This window comes from Ostrea edulis, chromosome 10, assembly GCF_947568905.1.
Source record: "Ostrea edulis chromosome 10, xbOstEdul1.1, whole genome shotgun sequence".
In the NCBI taxonomy this organism is placed as follows: Eukaryota; Metazoa; Mollusca; class Bivalvia; order Ostreida; family Ostreidae; genus Ostrea; species Ostrea edulis.
In genome coordinates, this window is record NC_079173.1 from 40,233,994 (window position 1) to 40,254,331 (window position 20,338).

At 33.5% G+C, this 20,338-nt stretch overlaps 2 protein-coding genes across 2 annotated transcripts in view; both read left to right on the plus strand.

The window, feature by feature from the left end:
- Positions 1 to 20,338, plus strand: part of LOC125666080 (alpha-(1,3)-fucosyltransferase fut-5-like) — a 50,167-nt gene that overhangs the window by 21,133 nt on the left and 8,696 nt on the right. Inside the window, exon 2 of the mRNA XM_048899203.2 lies at positions 11,364 to 20,123. The gene's annotated coding sequence lies outside the window, so the exon portion shown is untranslated. The remainder of the gene's footprint in view (positions 1 to 11,363; positions 20,124 to 20,338) is intronic.
- Positions 11,714 to 12,490, plus strand: LOC125666081 (alpha-(1,3)-fucosyltransferase fut-5-like). The gene has a single exon (XM_056150954.1). The coding sequence runs from the start codon at positions 11,714 to 11,716 to the stop codon at positions 12,488 to 12,490; it is 777 nt and encodes a 258-aa protein (XP_056006929.1).

The window sequence follows — 20,338 nt, forward strand, 5'->3', positions numbered from 1 at the left end:
TTTCCTTCCCTTTTATAACAAACGGGAACAGGGAATTACATAATACATTTAACTTTACTGGGATTGGCGAAAAGAGGAGGTATTAGACTAAATATTACTATTTTGCATTATTTACGAAAAATTATTTATTGATTATCGCATTGTTAATTCATAAATGTATTTTATTACATACAAAATTAATGGGAAAATTTATGATTTCAAATTTAAGGGCGAGATAGCTCCTTGACGATGGGCCTGGATAGAGATATCTTGGCTCTGAGCACAAGGCAGCCCTAAGTTCCAGATGCTGTCTCACCTTGTCCATGACATGTGTATCAGCTAGAGCTGAGCCTGATAAACTACTATGCATATGATATAGAACATGAAACAAGAAACTAAGATAATTTGTTGAAGATCCCCACATAACCGAAACTTTCGCTCTCAACTGAAATGTTTTCATTTGTAGTCGACCAATTATAAGATAGCAGATATCTATACTTATACATGAATAAATTTTGCCAATAAACTAAGAAATGCTTGCACATGAGCTATTGCTTGCATGTTTAAAATTTCAACCACATATGAGATGATGTCCCTATAAACTATAATTGAATTCTACCTGATCAGCAATTATTGTGAAATTAATTGAAAACCTACTTTCATTTTCGATAAACTACCCCGAAATAGCAAAAATGAGAGTAAAGTGGTGGACACTCTTTGGCGGATCTAAATCATTTGGAGATGACAACATATAGTAATATATTACATAAATCTGTTAATAGTGAATATGTTAATAGGAAATTGATTTAAAGTATGCATAGGATTGAGCGAATTAGGATGCGATAATTGTTAAATCTATAAAATGCGCGAATTTGTATCTTCTATCCACAATTTTAGTTTTAAAGGAAATTTCCAGATGTTCGGGTAGCTAAACAGAGTTTCGTATAATATTCATTTCACCATGGACCGGACACAAATTCACCATGAAAAGAACATTTTTAATGCACGTTTTTTTCTTTTATTCATATTTATAACTTCAAATACATCTATTAGTAAAATAAACTTTTAAAAATAAACAAAGCAACAGATACAGTACTACTCCAAGCGCTCAAATTGTGGGTCTCTTTGATAATGCATTTAAAAACTAAAGTCCCATGCTACGGTAGGTGCTGGCACGATAAAGAACCCCTTACTGATCAATAACCCTTAACACAGAAGTTCCGATTGTTAATTGAAGGATTTACATGGACATAGATATATCAGTGATTGGGATAAGTAAATTGCTTAATGTGGCAATGGCACGTTACGAGCTATTGTCAATGTGACATTTCTAAAATGAATGCGCCATATTGAAATTTTTATGAGACATTTTAAAATGACAAGTCCGAGAGACCAATAAATTATAATCTAAACACTACTGACAGACTGTAATGCCGTCGGCGTGGATAACTTTAGTTTTATTATTTGTGTTAAATTTACGTTTTATTAAAGTAAGGATTCTTATCGTGATTGTCCGCATCATCGTCTCCTTCTGCTCCTGCCAGTATTGGCTGATCATTAAGGCAAAAAATGTTTACCCTTTGTCAGGCTTAAGAATTTTTTTTCCATGGAATCTCCAGTCCGTGCGCATTAAAATTGCAATTTAACGACATTAACAAATCAGATAACTTTTTACTGTTTGATTAGACACGAGGAAATCTAAGTCATACTTGCGCTTAAAAGAACGTAAAGTTGTACTATTACTAAAGCATTAACAGCGATAAAGATTTTTCAAGCACTTAATTAATCGATAAAGATTAAGTGGGGGATCAGCTCAAAAGTTGAAAAGTTCGTATATCTACGAAGTCAGTGGGGAAAATCTCAAACTAGGTATATCAACGATGTGCGCCACAACGGCGCAATGTTTCAATATTCTATGCGCCATTTTTTTTATTTAATGCGACTATGGTGCAGGGCGCGTGCTTATCCCAATCACTGTATATATGTTAAATTAATATTTTTAATTCTTTGGATCTGTGATTTATTTTCATAAGATAAGAAATTCTTTTTATTCTAAACTTTTACTGCATAGTTGTTCGATGCTTGGTCAATATTGTTCAATCCATGGTGAAATAGCTCAATACTGCATTAATTAGTTTTATTTTCTCTTACACTGTCATTATTTATGTGTAAAGTGTGATTTCTCGTGCTTGTGCAGGTATTCAACTAGTATAATCAGAAACACAAGATTGGAATTAAAAATTAAAACATTATAACAATATGTTTAAACTTATAAAAAAGTTCAACTGTTTGGTGGATAAAAATATCTACACTTTACTATATGTATGCATGTTTGACTATAGAATGGGGGTCAAACACACTGTCAAGTGAGGAAGGGGGGAGGATTGAGGGGTTGGGGCAGATGTTACATATCTCATATCGTTAAAGGCTCTGTTTATTACAAAAAAATGATGCACACTGGCAGGACCAAATAAAATACATTCATCCATCCTCCAACAAGTTCCATCAAACCTGTACTTAGGAATTACCATCTGAAGACCTAAAGCGGGGAACACAAATTTCTAACATCACCAAGAAGGCTGATTCAAACCTAGGCTATATCTGCGAAGAAATCTACAAAACTGCCCCAAAGGAAGCCGACGCAATACCTATATCTCATTTATATGACCTATCTTAGAGTACGTATCTTTTGTATGGGATCCTTACTACACTAAGGACATCAGCAACATTGAGAGAGTCCAAATCATCGGAGCAAGAGTTATCTCTCTGACCATACCAACCGAGTAGCAGAATGTATCAGTGCAATATTCAGAGATTTCAAACAACCAACACTTCAAGACAGATGCTGTAACATTAGACTAACATACTTCTACAAGGTAGTTTAGGGACTGATGCCAGCCATACACCGCCACAAAATTACTGTACCCACCACGTACCTTGAAATTATGCAGAAGTGACAGAACCATCACTGCCCATACATATACAGACTATAATACTGATAAAATATCTGACCATTCAGCCTTACTATGACAGCAGAGGATTGATTTTTGTGACTAAGTCCTGCACTCTCTCACTAATTGAAATTACACTAAATTTGCAATTTGTTATGTATTCATAGATACAAGTATTGAACTGTTGAAGTAAAATACTAATATGTATATGCTACCCGGAAAAAGGTTTAACCTGTTAACCTCCAACATATTTCCAAACTTAATTTTGATAAAAACAAATAACCTCCATTGTTTACGATTATGGTGATTTATACAACACTTCAATATACAGGATTACAATTCTGATTAGTCCCGATCCACAATGCTGCTCATGTTCACTAAGTTCAGTTCACTCACCAGCATGCAGCAGCCATGATTTCGGTGCCTACGGGGCTACTTTCACTTTCACAGGAAGTGAATGCAGATCGAGGTCAAATTAACGTCGGAGGCCCTGTTGTTTAGAATTGGAAACTCTGAGCATAGATTGATCATACATGATGAGTATTTACTCAAGGAATTACATTTCATGCCCAGATATGTTGGACCCAATGCGTCTTTGCTCCAACCATCACAAACTGACAAACGGATGGTGACCGTGATACTGATAGTAACAGCTGAGTAAGGTAAATATCTTGTAAACATGCAGAACTTTGGAATACGTACTTTTAAGATTTGAATATCATGGCCAGATAGCAGGATAGATAGATTACAATATATCAAGTGTATGTATCAGACATTCTTAAAATCAATTTTTCTTTGCCTATAAGATTTCAAAATAGACCAGACTTAATTTTATCTTATTCTAGGATATTTTAGTTTTGACTATATGGTAATTTGTCATTACTTTCGACAGGCTACATGTACCCCCATCATCACTGAAAGGCAACCGGGATGCAGTCTTTAAATCTGGAGTTCTGGGCAGAACTGTGCATTTCTGGAACAATGATGAGTTTAAGTGAAATGGTAATTTGTCATGAATTTCTACAGTGGCTACATGTACCCTGACCATCTTTGAAAGCCAACCGGGATACAGTGCAGTCTTTATCTGGAATTCTTGGCAGAACTGGACATTCCTGGAACAATGATCAATTCAAGTGAAACAGACTCGGGTGCAAGCAGAAATTCTTGTAATTACAGAATGTATTCCTTAAGAGAGGCAACATGTGACCTGAAAACAATTCTATTCAGATCTATTTAAGGAATGAATTCAGTATCTAATTCATCCAAGTATATACTGGGTTTGGGCAGTTTGCGCTTTTTTAAACTGCTAAGTGGTTTATGAAAAAGCACATTTTTGAACTTGCAAAAGAAATCAGACCAACTGCTGATATACGTGGTTTTCAGTGAGTTAATCAACGATTATCTATGAAAAGTTAGCTACACTGAACAGTTTCTTTTTTACTTGAGTATATATACCTGAAACCCATTGCACATCATAAGAATTTTATTTTATTTTGGACATTGCTCTTGTTGTAAAGTATTATGTGTAATGCATGTGAGTTGTGGACGGGGGTTTGTAGTCATCTGAGAACAAGGATTGGCACGTTGGGTGGACTTAAGAGAAATCTTCATATGCTAAACCCAGTTTTAGAAGAAACGAAGAAAGCAAACACTAGATCAGTTCCAACTAATAGAGCTGTCAATCAGGATAAGCAATAAAACATGCAGGCAACAACTTTAAGGGGAAATACTCGCTAAATGCGAGTTTAAAATTGAAATTGCGAGTAAAAAATCACAAGTGATCACAACTTTTTGCGAGTGAAAAAAAAACACGATCTTTTTTCCGGATTTTCGCGGTTCATTGGCTGTACTTTGAAGTTTACAATAATTTTGTCTTGTGCATAGAAACGCTTTACAGAATGAATATACAAGTATTGAAAAAGTAAACGTGGATCGAATAAATAACTAAGGCCAAGGTCATCTCAGTCAGTCCTACTTCAAGCACACTTCGGGCGTCTCAGTGACGTCTGATTTAAATAGCAAGCATGTTGATTTCGTCCATGTCTTCATGAAACAACACATGACTGAGTTAGTGTCATCGTTTCACTCTATAGCCCAAAACTTCGAGTTCGCGGGGGGTTTTTTCCACTAGAATTTTTTAGATGAAATTTCCAAAAGTTTGGAACATATTGTTTAAATTGGCGCAAACAGTCTCCAAGATTTCAAACCACATGATGTTGTAAATAGGTAGTAGATCTCTGGACAGCGAGTACACCGCACAAGTGTACCCTATGACCCTCACCATGCACCATGCTTGTTGCCTGATAATTCATTAAATTTTAAATGAAAGAATTCTCAATCTTATTTTCATTATTGCACTTTAAAGAAGATATTAAAAGATTTCCCCTATATTTTGATATAAAGACATGTTTGTTTTCTTAAATTCCTGTAAAACAGCAATCGATTGAAAAATGCTAGTAAAAGCTCAATTTTGCTAGTTGGAAAATAATCCACTAGCTAAAATTTGCTAGTAGTGAAAAAAGTTAATTTCGATCCCTGACATGTTGACCAAATTGGCACTCAGCTGTAATAAAACATTGTATGTAGAGAACATATACTAGAAGGAAAGAGCGTTTATGTATACATTTAGTATTTATGTAATATTCTTTAATTATTATTATATGATTGATATTAAATATGTAAATACTTATTTTTATTTTGAATTCTTTTTTACAAAGTGACATACTGGCACTAAAAAGGTATTTCATTTTTTGATTATGGCAACGAAAATAAGAACATATATCAGGAATTTATATTTAAGGGAGGTTTCACGCTTTCTAAATCATCCCTTACCAGCTGTTTAAAATTCATCCGGAATTACAATTACAAACCAGGTTGTTTTGGACATTGATATGAGTGTCACATGATTGGGATTGCTGTCTAAAAATAGTACTGATGAGAATTTAAGAAATGGAATTTGAGGTAATTTGATGATTGTAATCAGAAATATTTATTTAGAAATAGTACATCATAAAGGGACATGGACACGATTTGAGCTGAAAATTTTAAAATTTCATTTTTCCATTTTTACTGTTTACAATGCTTAACAAAAGTATTTCTAATGGTCAACCAAAATTTGAATAGCAGTTGTTGAGTTACAAGTGAGACACAGCACTCACAATTCTTTGTAAAGTAAACAAGGCTTGCGCCATATTTTTGTTTACATATAGATAGCTTAATAGAAAATAGCATGTTTAAACCAAAATGAGATGCCAAACACTAGAAAGTATTTAATTGTGTTCAGAATTATCTGCTTTAAACGAAACATTTACTAGTATATTCAACCTATGTAAACAAAAACATGGCACAAGCCTTGTTTATTACAAAGAATTTTGAGCTCTGCATCTCCCATGTACTTTGACAACTGACACTCAAATTTTTGCTGACCATTAGAAATAACTTACTTAAGCATTCTAAACATTAGAAATGAAAAAATAAAATTTGAAAATTTTCAGCTCAAATCGTGTCCATGTCCCTTTATTTTCTCCCTCAGTGCCCTCGTCCGAAAATAAATATTTTCTCGACTATTTGATAATAAAACAAAACAGAAAAAGTTAATAGGTTGGCTATCGCTTTTAATAAGCAAACATCAAATTGACAAAGCTGAAAAATCACCAATGAAAACAGATGAATTTAAAACTGAAAATGGGCTGGGTGGGAAGGAAGGCTATTTAGGCACAGAATACAAAAGCGACCTTTGTTGCTTGTAACGAACCTAGCATTGCCCGAACACTGACCAGTAGTAGTATATATACTAAGCGCTGGTGCATGAGCTCAAAAACCCGCGAAATGTATTTACGGAAAATAACCAAAAATGACAAAATGTAAAACTTATACGGTACCAATTTTGATGCACCAGATGCGCATTTCGACAAATAATGTCTCTTCAGTGATGCTCAACCGAAATGTTTGAAATCCGAAATAACTATGAAGTTTTAGATCTAAATATAGCCAAAAACAGCGTGCCAAACAAGTGGAGCCAAATTCGTCCAAGGATAAGAGCTATGCATGAGGGAGATAATCCTTAATTTTGAAATGAATTTCTAAATTTTATAACAGCAATTAAATATACATCCGTATTTTCAAGCTAGTAACGAAGTACTTAGCTACTGGGCTGTAGAGACCCTCGGGGACTAACAGTCCACCAGCAGAGGCCTCGACCCAGGGGTCATAATGTAAAACTTATACGGTACCAATTTTGATGCACCAGATGCGCATTTCGACAAATAATGTCTCTTCAGTGATGCTCAACCGAAATGTTTGAAATCCGATATAACTATGAAGTTTTAGATCTAAATATAGCCAAAAACAGCGTGCCAAACAAGTGGAGCCAAATTCGTCGAAGGATAAGAGCTATACAAATGTAAAGAAATGAGTTTAATAGTTATACAAATAATATCAATTAAGGAAAAAAATCGGGTATTTCTGACAGACTACTTGCTCATGCAAGACACCGTGCTGCAGTATTTACATTCCCTTTGCATCTGCCTGATCATGAAGCAAAGGGGAAAATCTATATTTTTGTTTAAAGCCAAACAGTATTTCTATTTTTGGATTTACATGTATTTACTTTTGACCATCACAATATTTCAAAAGTTCATATTTTCATATGAGAAATTATATGGTTTTGTTTACAGGTAGAAATGCTACTGTCTGTCTGCATGTAAATTTAACATGCTTCACTTTCCGAGGTTGTAGTGAAATGTCTTCAATGTTTGTGCATGTTAGGAAATAATAGAAATACTGTAAGTCCAACATTGTACAGGTTTGTGTGTTGTGTGCAATAAATTGCAAGTGTTTTAACTTAACAAAAGCTACAGTTATGCAGCTAAATTCACAATGGGCATTAGATTGATTGTTTGCTAAATTTATTATCAATGGATACATTCTTTCTACACAAATTAATAATAATCGGGAAAGTATTTGGCAGTTGCTTGAATATCATAGTCAATATCAACATAGTCATTGTTTTGCTTAAAAATCTTTCATTATAGTACCATGATTCAAAGTAATGTACCTATTGATTGATTAAATTGATAATCTGATTGAAAAGATCCCCAATAATTGCTAATCAGTTAAATTTTTTATTATCTGCTAGCAAATTAATAAATTGTTATTATCAATTATGAAATTGATTAAATATATCATTTGAACATCTGTATTATAACCCTGCATGGTAGTTTAATAAGTGAATGCAAACTGATACAAAGTGCACTTAAAAGCTTTTTAAAAAGTTTATTTTCTCTCATTTCTCTCACCACAATTTTTCTCCTCTGAAATTCAAAGGGAATTAATAACTTATTAATTGATTCTCAAGTTTCCAATTATTTCTAACAATCAATTAATCTCCAATCACTACAAATGAAGGCCTGCAAAATTTATGCCAGAGCTTGTGACTTATGAGTTTTGGTAGTCTCTCCTCAAAGGATTACCTATTCAGTAGCCCCTTATTACAAACAAAGGGTTGCCTGGGACAACTTGCTTCTTTTTCCAGATTTATATTACGATCAACAAAACAATTAGAATGAAGAAAGAAAAAGACATCATAATAAATCACATAAATTGGAAACACTTATTGCACGCTTTCCTCGTGAATATGACATATTTTCTGAGAAAAGTTGATCTGCATTAGCTTCTATATTCTATCAATCCTTAAAATTAAAATCACGATAAATGTCAGAGTAAAAGAGATTAATTTGCCAGTGTGTATTTCTTGCTTATTATTTTTTAAATGAATATATACTTGTCCATATAATTGCACTAGTTGTATTTTTGTCTTAGATTTACTAATTTTGTCGATTATACAATTATGATTTTTTGAATATTCTGGTCTAAAGTTATTGAAATTCAGGTCCGTAATTAAATAAATTTAAGTAATGATAATAAAATGTCAGATTTATAATAACAAATCTTGATTTTAAAATAGACACTTTTTAACCAAGAAATATCCCCTTGGATATTTAATTTAGCATTCATGTGACGTCACTATTAGTTCTTTCTAAACTCTAATTGTTATGACTGACCTTTTCTTAGCCTTCTACCACAACTCTCTTTTAGAAAAGAACGAAATAATTCCCTAATACCAACGTAAATATTATACTTACTGAGAACAGTTGTCGCCATCTTTAAACAGGAAATTCTCATTGCGCATGCGCATTTAACGCAATGGAGCTAAGTGTGTAAACTGTTCTTTTGGACTCGTGGTTGTGTGTGACAAAATTCACGTACACACCGGAAACCGACACATATGACTATTTTATATTTTTGGAATCGAGTGTGATGAGAGTTAACGTTTCCGAACGAAATACTTCCCACTACACGGGTGCATGTAGTGGGAAGAAAAAATGTAGTGGGATAAAAGGTGTGTGTTCATACTCATGTAGCGTGATTCAGGCGCTTACAAACGCACACACACACACACACACACACACACACACACACACACACACATATATATATATATATATATATATATATATATAGATTCACTTAGATTCTTAAAAACAATTAAAATAATGAAGCATATCTCTTTCTTTATTTACTTTTGTTTAAAAACAACGAAGACACTTTGGGCAAAACCCATTTATCCTAATGATTTTATTCATCTCAATAGTTGTTTAGACTATATAGATATACAGAGATACGTGTAGGTTGTATGAGTAACTTCTAGTAAACATTTCATACTTTTCAGATCATTTGAAGTAAAAAAAAAAAAAAAAATTACTGTGTCTTTCATCTAGAGCAGCTTGTGTTTCGGATGGTTCAATTAACTTATACGAAAATGAAGTCGGGTGATAGTAATGTCGGTAGGGTCTTCACTTTGCCAAGAATGCGCAAGAATTTCAGAGCATACTCATTTGCATTGGGGACCAATTATCTATGTATTGACTTAATCCACATCGCTCACTTTCTCCTGTTTTTATGGAATCTAAAAAAAAAATGTACACCTTTACTTCCTTGATCATGGTTTGTTGGCAATATAAATATATAATGGAATGTGAATATTGCCGTCCTGAAGCATTTATGTGCCTGTGGGGATTACAGCTCCGCAGTTAATGTGAAAAGGCTAATAATGTCTGTTTTGTATCGAAGAAAGTTGAGGGTGTAATGATTTCACTCAAAATCCCCTTGTAATACATCTATGTGTTCTGCCCGGTATCCCCTTGTAATACATGTATGTGTTCTGCCCGGTATCCCCTTGCAATACATGTATGTGTTCTGCCCGGTATCCCCTTGCAATACATGTATGTGTTCTGCCCGGTATCCCCTTGTAATACATCTATGTGTTCTGCCCGGTATCCCCTTGTAATACATCTATGTGTTCTGCCCGGTATCCCCTTGTAATACATGTATGTGTTCTGCCCGGTATCCCCTTGTAATACATCTATGTGTTCTGCCCGGTATCCCCTTGTAATACATCTATGTGTTCTGCCCGGTTACGTAAGTAGAGTGTCGCAAAAGTTGAGGTTGATGTAACGTTACTTATTTGTATGCTTCCGCAAGTATGTAAAATTTTATGATTTTAATGTCATAAGGTGCTCTTTTAATGATTTTACAATAAACTTATTGAATAATGGCAGGATAAAAAATCGTGAATGAAATACGATTTAATAGAAATAATCTTCTTTGCATTTAAAATATGTGACGGTCTCATTTATACATTCGCAATTTTTATTTATTGGTTTGATAAAGGTATGTTGACTTGAGTTTATTTCACTTGTATTATCAGTTGGAATTATAGTTAGCAACTTTTGAAATTATCCAATATCTAATGCACAAACACTATACAACTACCATCCCTTGTTAAAGAATGAATGAAAATAAGTATACTATCAAACTCATACTCAACTGCATATGGTGTTTAAGTCTCACAACTGATTCTACACGCGAGAGCATGTTCTGAGTATGATCAATTTTTAAACCGACACAGGCTATTGATAAATTTGTTGAAATTAAAGGGATTTAAAGAGCATCGTTTAAAGTCAGCCTTTCGCAAATTCTACGATAGCTATCATGAACTTTTCTGCAAGTTCAACCCATCATTTCCTCGAATGCTGTCTGACATGTTTCATACTATTGTTGAACCGTTCCTTGCTTATTGATTTTGACAACGGTTTTATCCGTTTACATGATCAAAATAGAGGGTTCAGGAAGAGATGACCCATCGGCAACAGATGCTAACTTCTCCTAGACGCCTTATCTCACCTCTGGTGTGTCCAAGGGTCCGTGTTTGCCCAACTATCTATTCTATATTGCTTATAGGAGTTACGAGGTTGATCACTGTTCGTTATCTTTACCTTTCACTTATGCATTTAATATCAAATTAGCATAAAACTTATAAATAATATATAGAATCTATGTTGTTTTAACTACATTTGCTTTCGTATTTCGCAGGTATGACAAACAACAGTCCATGGAGCCTGTCTGTTCTTGTAGGATTGTTTGTAGTGATTCAAGTGCTCGTATTTTTAATATATCAATCGGACATAAAACTTACCAGCGCACCATTACCATCCCAGTCGGACGGTAAACACACTGAAAACACATCATCATCCACGAAGAAACTCGATTTCAATACACAGAACAGAAGCAAGGGTCTGAGAATACTTTGGTACAGTATTCCATTCTACTTAAGACCACATGTCAGCCTCTTCAAATCCAAGCCATGTACGTGCAACTGTTCAGTTTCTGTGAATAACGGTGACCTTGCCAAAAGCGATGTCGTTGTATTCACTCAATCATACATGCCACATAAACCACCTCCAAAAGAGAAACACCATGTCTGGTGTTTTAACACAATGGAAAATCTCGCGTTCGCTGGTAAACCAGGACCTCTTTGGATGGATAAATTTGAATGGATAATGTCGTACCGTAGAAATTCCGATATTTCCAGACCCTACGGAATCATCAAAAAACGTGAAAAACCTGTCCAAAGAGATTATTCACAAGTGTTTAAACAGAAGACCAAACTTGGTGTGTGGATGTCTGGTCACTGTCCCGTGCCTTCTAAACGAAAACCTTACATTCAGGAACTGAAAAAGTTTATGGAGGTCGACATGCACGGATCCTGCGGGATGGGCACCTGTGTCAAAAGAACGCCATTCGTTACACAGTGTGTACGGAACTTCTCGAGGGATTATAAGTTTTATTTTTCATTTGAAAATAATATATGCCACGATTACACGACTGAGAAATTCTACAATTTCTTCAGTACCGAAAATTTGAACATTGTTCCAGTGGTTAATGGACCATCGATGGCGAGTGACTATCTCCCTAAAGGCACATTTATAAATGCTTTAGATTTCCCTTCGCACAAAGACTTGGCTAAGAAGTTAAAAGAAATAGGATCCAATGAAACTGCTTATACACAATTTCTGAAAGAAAAGGACAAATATTACGCTTTAACGGAACCAGAGGTGTTCCGAGAAGCAATGTGCGATATATGTGAGAAAATACGTAGAGGTCAAAAAATTCCCACGAGGGCAAATTTCTGGGAATTTCATTATAAAGATAGTTGCTAATGTGATGCTATGTGAATTATCTGTCTGCAAATATCAACAGGAAATATTGAATTAATAAGTGTTTCCGTGATACATCATTGGTAAAAAATCTCAGTATAGATATGATAAAACAAATCCATAAACAATGTGATATACCAGTGCGCTGACATGCACCTTTAACCCAGTTAGAGAAATAACAACCTTGTGAAATTACTCATTTCGAAAACCAAACATGGAACAGTTGTTCAAGAGATTCTGTGTCGCAATATTTCATTATCCCTATAAAACTAAATTTTACATCTCTAGGTATGCATTAAAAGACACTCTACACAATAGATCATTGGTAGAGAGTTCGCTTTGTTACCGGGAGGCCATGACTTCGAGTCCCTCTTGTGTCATGGCCGCTTCAAACCTATGACGTTAAAATAGGAAGTGAATGCTCCTTTGCCAAATGTTGGGTATTTAGAAGTGATAATCAGGGTTCGTTCGGATATGACCTTCAAAACAGAGGTCCCGGGTCGTGTTAGGCGTTGGAACGTTAAATAACCCTCAATACGGCCCTGAATACTAAGTATAAGTCTAAATGTGTGGTACTTTAGATACAACTAGTGACATCTCATTATGGATGAAAATTTCTCGATGGAAAACAATCAATTAAACAAGAACAATAAATTGTATATGGTAAAAAGTTCCATTGTTTAGTGAGTTCCCTATGATTGCTTTTGAAAACTTATTAACACGGTTCCTCCCTCATACAGATATCAGAATCCCCCACTCCATACTTTGAAACACAATGCAAACTCCCCTGAAACACTCCACAAAATATTACGTCTTCCACAGATGTAACACATTATATAAAGTGTATACATTTCATCAATCTATACTGTACCAGTATTCATGGTTATATCTGAAAAACAAGGGTTTTTTTTATTTGGGTTTTTGTCTGGTTCAACACATTTATTCAATTGTTTTAGTCAGGATTTTTGACAACTGCCCCTGCATCCCAACCTGACCAGCGGGTATGGAGACTCAATGCTATTTACACAAATACTCACTTTCACACTTATGATAGACTTTCATACCAAGGATAGAAGTAAAGAGTAAGAAGATAGAGGGGAAAATTACTCTTGCTGCTGAACAAATGCATACAAATAAGGGGAAAAGATTGCCAACATAGGTTATGTTGTTTTGTTTACCCTGTGCACAATCTAAAAGTCTTAAAATGTTGGTATCAACATCAGTAGAAATATATAGTCATGCACAAATTATACTGATGTAATGTACTATCTGTGCCTATAATATTCTTATACACAATGTAATATATTAAATCATTCATTCAGTTTTAAAACAATTTCCATTTTTCCTCAAATTGTTCTCTGCAAATTCTTCCCAAGAGCTATGTGTCTTTCAATATAATATACATTTATCCAGATATTCTTAAATTTTACTAGAAGCAGTGGACTTTCTTTAGATTGAGAAGAATATATATAATGTTTCAAATGAAAATTTATGATATTAATCAATTCATTCTTTGAACAGCCAAGTAAAAATGCTTTCTTATTTGTGACAATATCAAATGTAAAATATTTTTTTTAAAAAACATCTATAAACAATTCATAAAATATTCTGCCCTTTTTCACACTCATATAGAATATGTTCTAGTGTTTCTTTTTCTCTAACACAAAAACTGCACATGTCATGATTATTTTAATTGTTTTCAAGAAAGTATTTGTAGTTAATATTCTTTGGTTTATTCTATATTGTAACCACTGTATTTTTCTATCATTTGTAAAGTTAAAAACATTTAGATTATTTTTTTCCATTCTTGGTCTGTAATTTAAAATTTTTGTTCCATTTCTTTTGACCTGTTGGTGTTTCACCACTGTAATTGTAAATCTTGTATATTTTTATTTCCAGCATTTTTGTATTGCTTGTAGGAGTTATGAGATTGATCACTGTTCGTTATCTTCATCTTGCATTAGCAAAGACAAATGGTAAAATATGTAATGGCATATGTTCATCTTCTTTCCTCAAATGATTAATAGCAACATGTTTACAATGTTTCTTAACTACTTGTAACACACTAACAAATTATAAAAAGATTATATACACCCCAACATAAGTATTTGTAAATTGATCATATAATAAATATGTTCCATTTTCATTTATCAATGAGTTTACCAAAAATATTTCATTTCCGTACCATGATTTAAAAAATATTGTCATTATACCATATTACACTTTTAAATATATCTTCAGTAGCATTGTTTGTATCAAAACATATGCAGAGTTTTTTCCAGGATTTAAAAACATCCATCCAGAAATGATTGTTAAAGGTTTTAATGTTTTTTAATGCAAGATTTGGTCCTAATTTAATTCTTTTGTAAATATCTATGCTTGCTCCTAACATTTTCTGCCACTTTGGTGTACTTGTAGTTTGTAAAAGTTTTTTTATCCATGAATCTTCATACTTTCATCAAATTTTTCAATATCTATCATTTTAAAAAACCCATCTATGTATTCTTGAGTAACTACTTTTTTCTTAATCTTAGCCGCAGGGCTTTTCCATACAAAATCAAAAAATAATTTATTAACAATTGAAAAACAAGTAGCCTGATTGGTTATTTCATTATTACGTCATTACAAACGTCATTATGTGAGTACTTTCCCATTAAGGAGAGTAATTTTCTATATGGAAATCACATACCATTTATTCATAGATCTCTATAGATTTCTCCTGACACATTATTAGATTAGCTATATGACGTCTGTCTAAACTAACAAGATTCCTTTTCTATATGACTATCTTTTCTATATCACTATGAAGCAATCCATCATTAACAATATTAACTGGTAGCCACACATAATGACAATGATATGGAAATAAACTTCAACAATTTCATAACGTTAGTAAAGGAAGTTACAGCAAACAAAGGCCTGATAAGGAAGATGAAAATTAATCTAATCTTTTTTTTTTTTTTTTTTTTTTTTTTTTTACATTTTATATGATTAAAAGTTTCAACTGAATTTATATTAGTATTTGTGGATGCATATATTGATGCTCATTAAGACATGTTTATACCTGTGATGTTCCGGTTGACTGATGTATTATTGAAATGTCTCTTTAACTGCGATCTCCATTATGTATCACCTGAGTGAGAGACTGGTGTGTGGATACATTAAGCATTTAAATCATGCGTGAATACTGGGGCCGTGATTTCCATCTCCATGGGAACAGATTACGTTAGTGGCTTCACAGTTTCAAAGCAATATGCGTGTACACCTTCGGCTTTTCTCGTATTGAAATAAAAGTATCATTGGGTTTACTTCGTTTTTATCTTGTAACAACTGCACACACAAGGATTGAACTATATGCACTTATGGAACGTAGAAGAATCCTGATTTTATCGCTTACACATCGCATATTCTTGCTAAACTAGCTGCATTGTAGGTTTAAATATCCGTGTTCATTCAGTCGTATCAGTCATGTTTTTTACCTGTAAAATGGCTCCGATGACTGACGCTGCATTTAAATGCTTTGCTCTCTCTCTCTTTCTCTCTCTCTCTCTCTCTCTCTCTCTCTCTCTCTCTCTGTCTGAGACATAAGCTATGTTTAAGGTACCGTATTACAGTATATCCTTCCTTAAATCATTTCGATACGCATCTAATCAAATTAACTCGCTGAAATATCGAAATTACCGCAAACTCGATGATTAACATATTGGATTTAATTTATAACATAAATCAATAGAAACAAAAATTCATCAAATGATATTGAAAAATTAGATCATGAATTAGTTACAATTGATCCAGACTTATATACTTTGATAGCGATGTTCATCAAAAAATTGTTCTTTGGGACTCGCCTAAAACACATTCAGGGTAGAATTACTACTAACATAGAATGGAAGCAGATATCGTTTTTGTTTTGATAAATCAAGATATGACCACTGTAATGTAAACACTTTCAGCTTTCTGAAACAGTATAACATTAAGTACTTTGCGTTATTTTGTAACCATGGAAAATTGGTTAAATTGAAAAATATACATGATTTATAGGGTATGATTTGTGTTAAATTTGATTACATGTATTTGTACAGATCATTTGCTTGGTCCAATTAAAGAAAAGGTAATTCAATTTTTATCTTAGTATCACAAGCATGTCATACACTTTCTTTCAAAAATTACAGTCTTGGATTTGGTTGAAAAATAACAAAATAACAGAAGAATTGTATCAGCACCTAAGTGTGATATTTTCAGGGTTATAGGAATACTTTGCTTAAAATATTGTTATTGGTTGTATGCAAGGTGAAGATAACGAACAGTGATCAATCCCATAACTCCTACAAGCAATACAAAATAGATAGTTGGGCAAACACGGACCCCTAGACACACCAGAGGTGGGATCAGGTGCCTAGGAGGAGTAAGCATCCCCTCTATATATGGCAATCAATTTACAGATAGATTTCAAGTATTTCATCTGTTAACAAGTTAATTCCAATGAAGATTTACTCCTTATTATCAGATAATTGGAACTTAGTGTGCAAAAATGCTCACTGTTTGTAAATTCTGTATCCCTGTTTCTAGTAAGGACAGTTTTGAAAACATTTATTGATGACATAGAATACATTTTCTTTTCTTTTTTCTTGTTCTTCAGGACTTGAAAAAGTAATATTGCAAAGAGATTTTGTAGTCAGGAGTATTATTACAATCTTGTGTATAGAGTTTTGTGTCAGTAGCCCTACAGAATTAAATGAATGAATTACAATATTCAGAATCTTTGTTCTTGTCCCAATTCTTTTTAGAATAAGCCAACATCCCACTGAAGGTGAGAAATTCAGACTTTAAAACACAATTTATAATGATTTTAATGTAACTTTGAATGTACTTTTAAACGTATGGATTTGTTCAGCAACATGGATAAAGGTTTAGAGATTGTTTGCTGCATGCGTTTTGCACTTTGATTCAGTTTGGTCCTATTGCTTTACTAGGAGTACTGGCAGAATATCAATAACTTCATTCTCCTTAAATACTACATCAGTTAGATTTCTTCACGCATGGTATATCAGGTTGATGATCTACGCCATTAATATTTGAAATTGAAGTACAAAAATTGTTAAGTAACACAACTTTATCTAAATCAGATAATAGCAGGGTTGCATTGCCATTATCATTATCACACTTGTATTGAATGCAATGTATTTCACTCTTGGGTTTGTCATGGAAAATAATCTTTCAACAATTTCCAATACACTTATCTAATATTCCTAACAACATCATTTAAATAATTTTCTCTGTTGTTATAATATAGTTTAAAATAGCAAATTTCTTCATATTTGTTAACTCTATTTTTGATTTTCCTGAAAATTGCAATGGTCGTATTTTAAAATTTAAACCAAAATTTAAACAATTTCCAATACAGTTTATTATCATTCCTACTATCATCATTTAAATATTTTCTCTGTTTAATGTCATACCAATTTGAAATAGCACATATAACACATGAAACGGATGTGTTTCATACCGATTGTTAGGCTGTTCTTGACACACTGATTTTGACTAAGGATAAGTCCGATTAACTAATCAAGATATAGGGCTCACGACAGGTGTCACCGGTCGACAGGGGATGCTTACTCCTCCTAGTCACCTTATTCTACCTCTGGTGTGTCCAGGGGTCCGTGTTTGCCCAACTCTCTATTTTGTATTGCTTATAGGAGTTATGAGATTTATCGCTGTTCGTTATCTTCACTTTTCATATGTTAACTCTATTTATGATTTTCCTGAAAATTGCAAAATCTGATTCTTTTCATGTAATGAAAGGTGAAGATAAAGAACAGTGATCAATCTCATAACTCGTTTAAACAATACAAAATAGAGAGTTGGACAAACACAGACCCCTGGACACACCAAAGGTGGGGCCAGGTTCCTAGGAGGAGATTCTTTCAGAACCTATTACATGTACGTTTGTATTTTCGTAACTACGAGTCCATTCAAGGTTTGTCGTTGGGTCTTATTGTGACAGTTGTTTCAGGTATACTTTCTTTGGTAAATAACATGACCTGTTGAGTGACAATCTCTGTAGCTGAATTCCTACTTTCAGACACAGATAAAATTGTTTCCAAATTGTTAAGTTGATCAAAATGCATTCTTACAGATCCCAACGTTTTGTTTATACGACACATTTATGTTAACATTTCGTTCAATATATATGCAAGTTACCTTGTGATTGTTGAGCAAATGATCAAAGCTCATATTTCATGAATCGTGCACTATCAATACTGGAGTTCACTTACAAGAATTGGGTCGACAAGTGTTCCACGTTTATGGGCTCTGTATTTTGTCTGAAAGGCGAACGCTATTTATGGTGTTATATTTCATGTGTGTTTAAAAATTTTTAAATAACTTAGGATCACAATATTACTTGATAAATCACTGGCTTAATCAACCGACCATGAAAAGGTTGGCCATTAATACATTATCTGATTTGAGAGGACAGTAATTGCAACATACGACCTCCAATAGGTTACTAGATGGGTGTGCTATTTCTATTTATATACATTCTGTATCAGTAGTTTCAAAATCCTCTTGGTGATTAACATTCAGAGAATTTGAAACCTATATCAGAACACATCTTCCATTTCAGTGCAACCATACCCTTATCCTTCTATCACCCATACCCTTACATCTATTAAACAGATATTGGTATTTTATGACTTTAATGCAAGTATTTCATTGTTCATAACGCTATTTAATTGATTAAAGAGACGCACTTTACAATTTTACAAATGTGGTATATACATGTAATTGTAGGTGGGTGTAGTAATTGGTGTTACATGGTATACTTTGGGCACATATGGAATACATAAATGCAAAAAGAATTATCAGTCATGTGTTTAAAGTTACATATATTATCATAGATTGTATTGGGAAATAGCAGAGGAAATGTGAGTTGAAAAAAATGAATTTCATGGCATTTTTTCACTTCTGAAACAAAATTACGACTTTGTTGTCTAAGTTGAATGCGTCCCCTGAAATCCTCCTCTCAGAAGACATTTTGTTTATACTCTCAATGACTACATAAACAGTACTCAAACCCGCAACACTCGAGTTTTACATTGCATGATCAACTTCGGTTACATTACGCAACTATGCATGGTGGTTTACATTTCGTTTGATAAACAGTACCACACGGACGAAACATTTGATCTAATATTTTTCATTGACGTATACCACAAGACACTTTCGGAACACCTTTTTGTTTTCCCGCTATTCTATGACGTTGTAAACAAAATCCGAAAAATAAATTTACCTGACAATACGCAGTTTTCATTGATCACGTGATTGCTACCCATCGTTACCTTACAGAAGCTATCTCCCGTGTTTAAAAAACTTCATTTGTTGCAAATTACGGACATGTACCTCTAAAACTAATTTATGACAATACGTTCTTGATGTGTGTTGCCTCATGTGTGGTTAATTTTAGCCTCCATGCTCGGGTACATGTCACGACTGCGCATGTTCATTCTATTCTTTGTGGATATTCCATTCAAAGTCGTCAAGAAAACTTCGATCCAAAATCCAATCATCGTACAGGAGAATTCCAACAGGATAGCATAGTTATTTGTACAGGAGCTTGGGTGGCTTCTTTCACCAGGTAAATATGATTTTGCTTCATAACTTTATTGAGTAGTCTCAATGTTCTAGTCTAATTTCTTGTTACCATAATGTGCATAATGTAGCGTTCATTGATCCTTTTTATTATTTGCAAAGTTTTCCTGGTTGGGTATTTTTGTTCCTTGCATATTGTGCAATTTGCATACACCAGAAAACTGTTTTTATTCATTATTTGTTGTCATTTATATTTAATAG

Excerpts from the sequence above, each read along its gene's own strand:
- LOC125666081 (XM_056150954.1), top strand. The coding sequence starts at position 11,714 with ATGCCACATAAACCACCTCCAAAAGAGAAACACCATGTCTGGTGTTTT.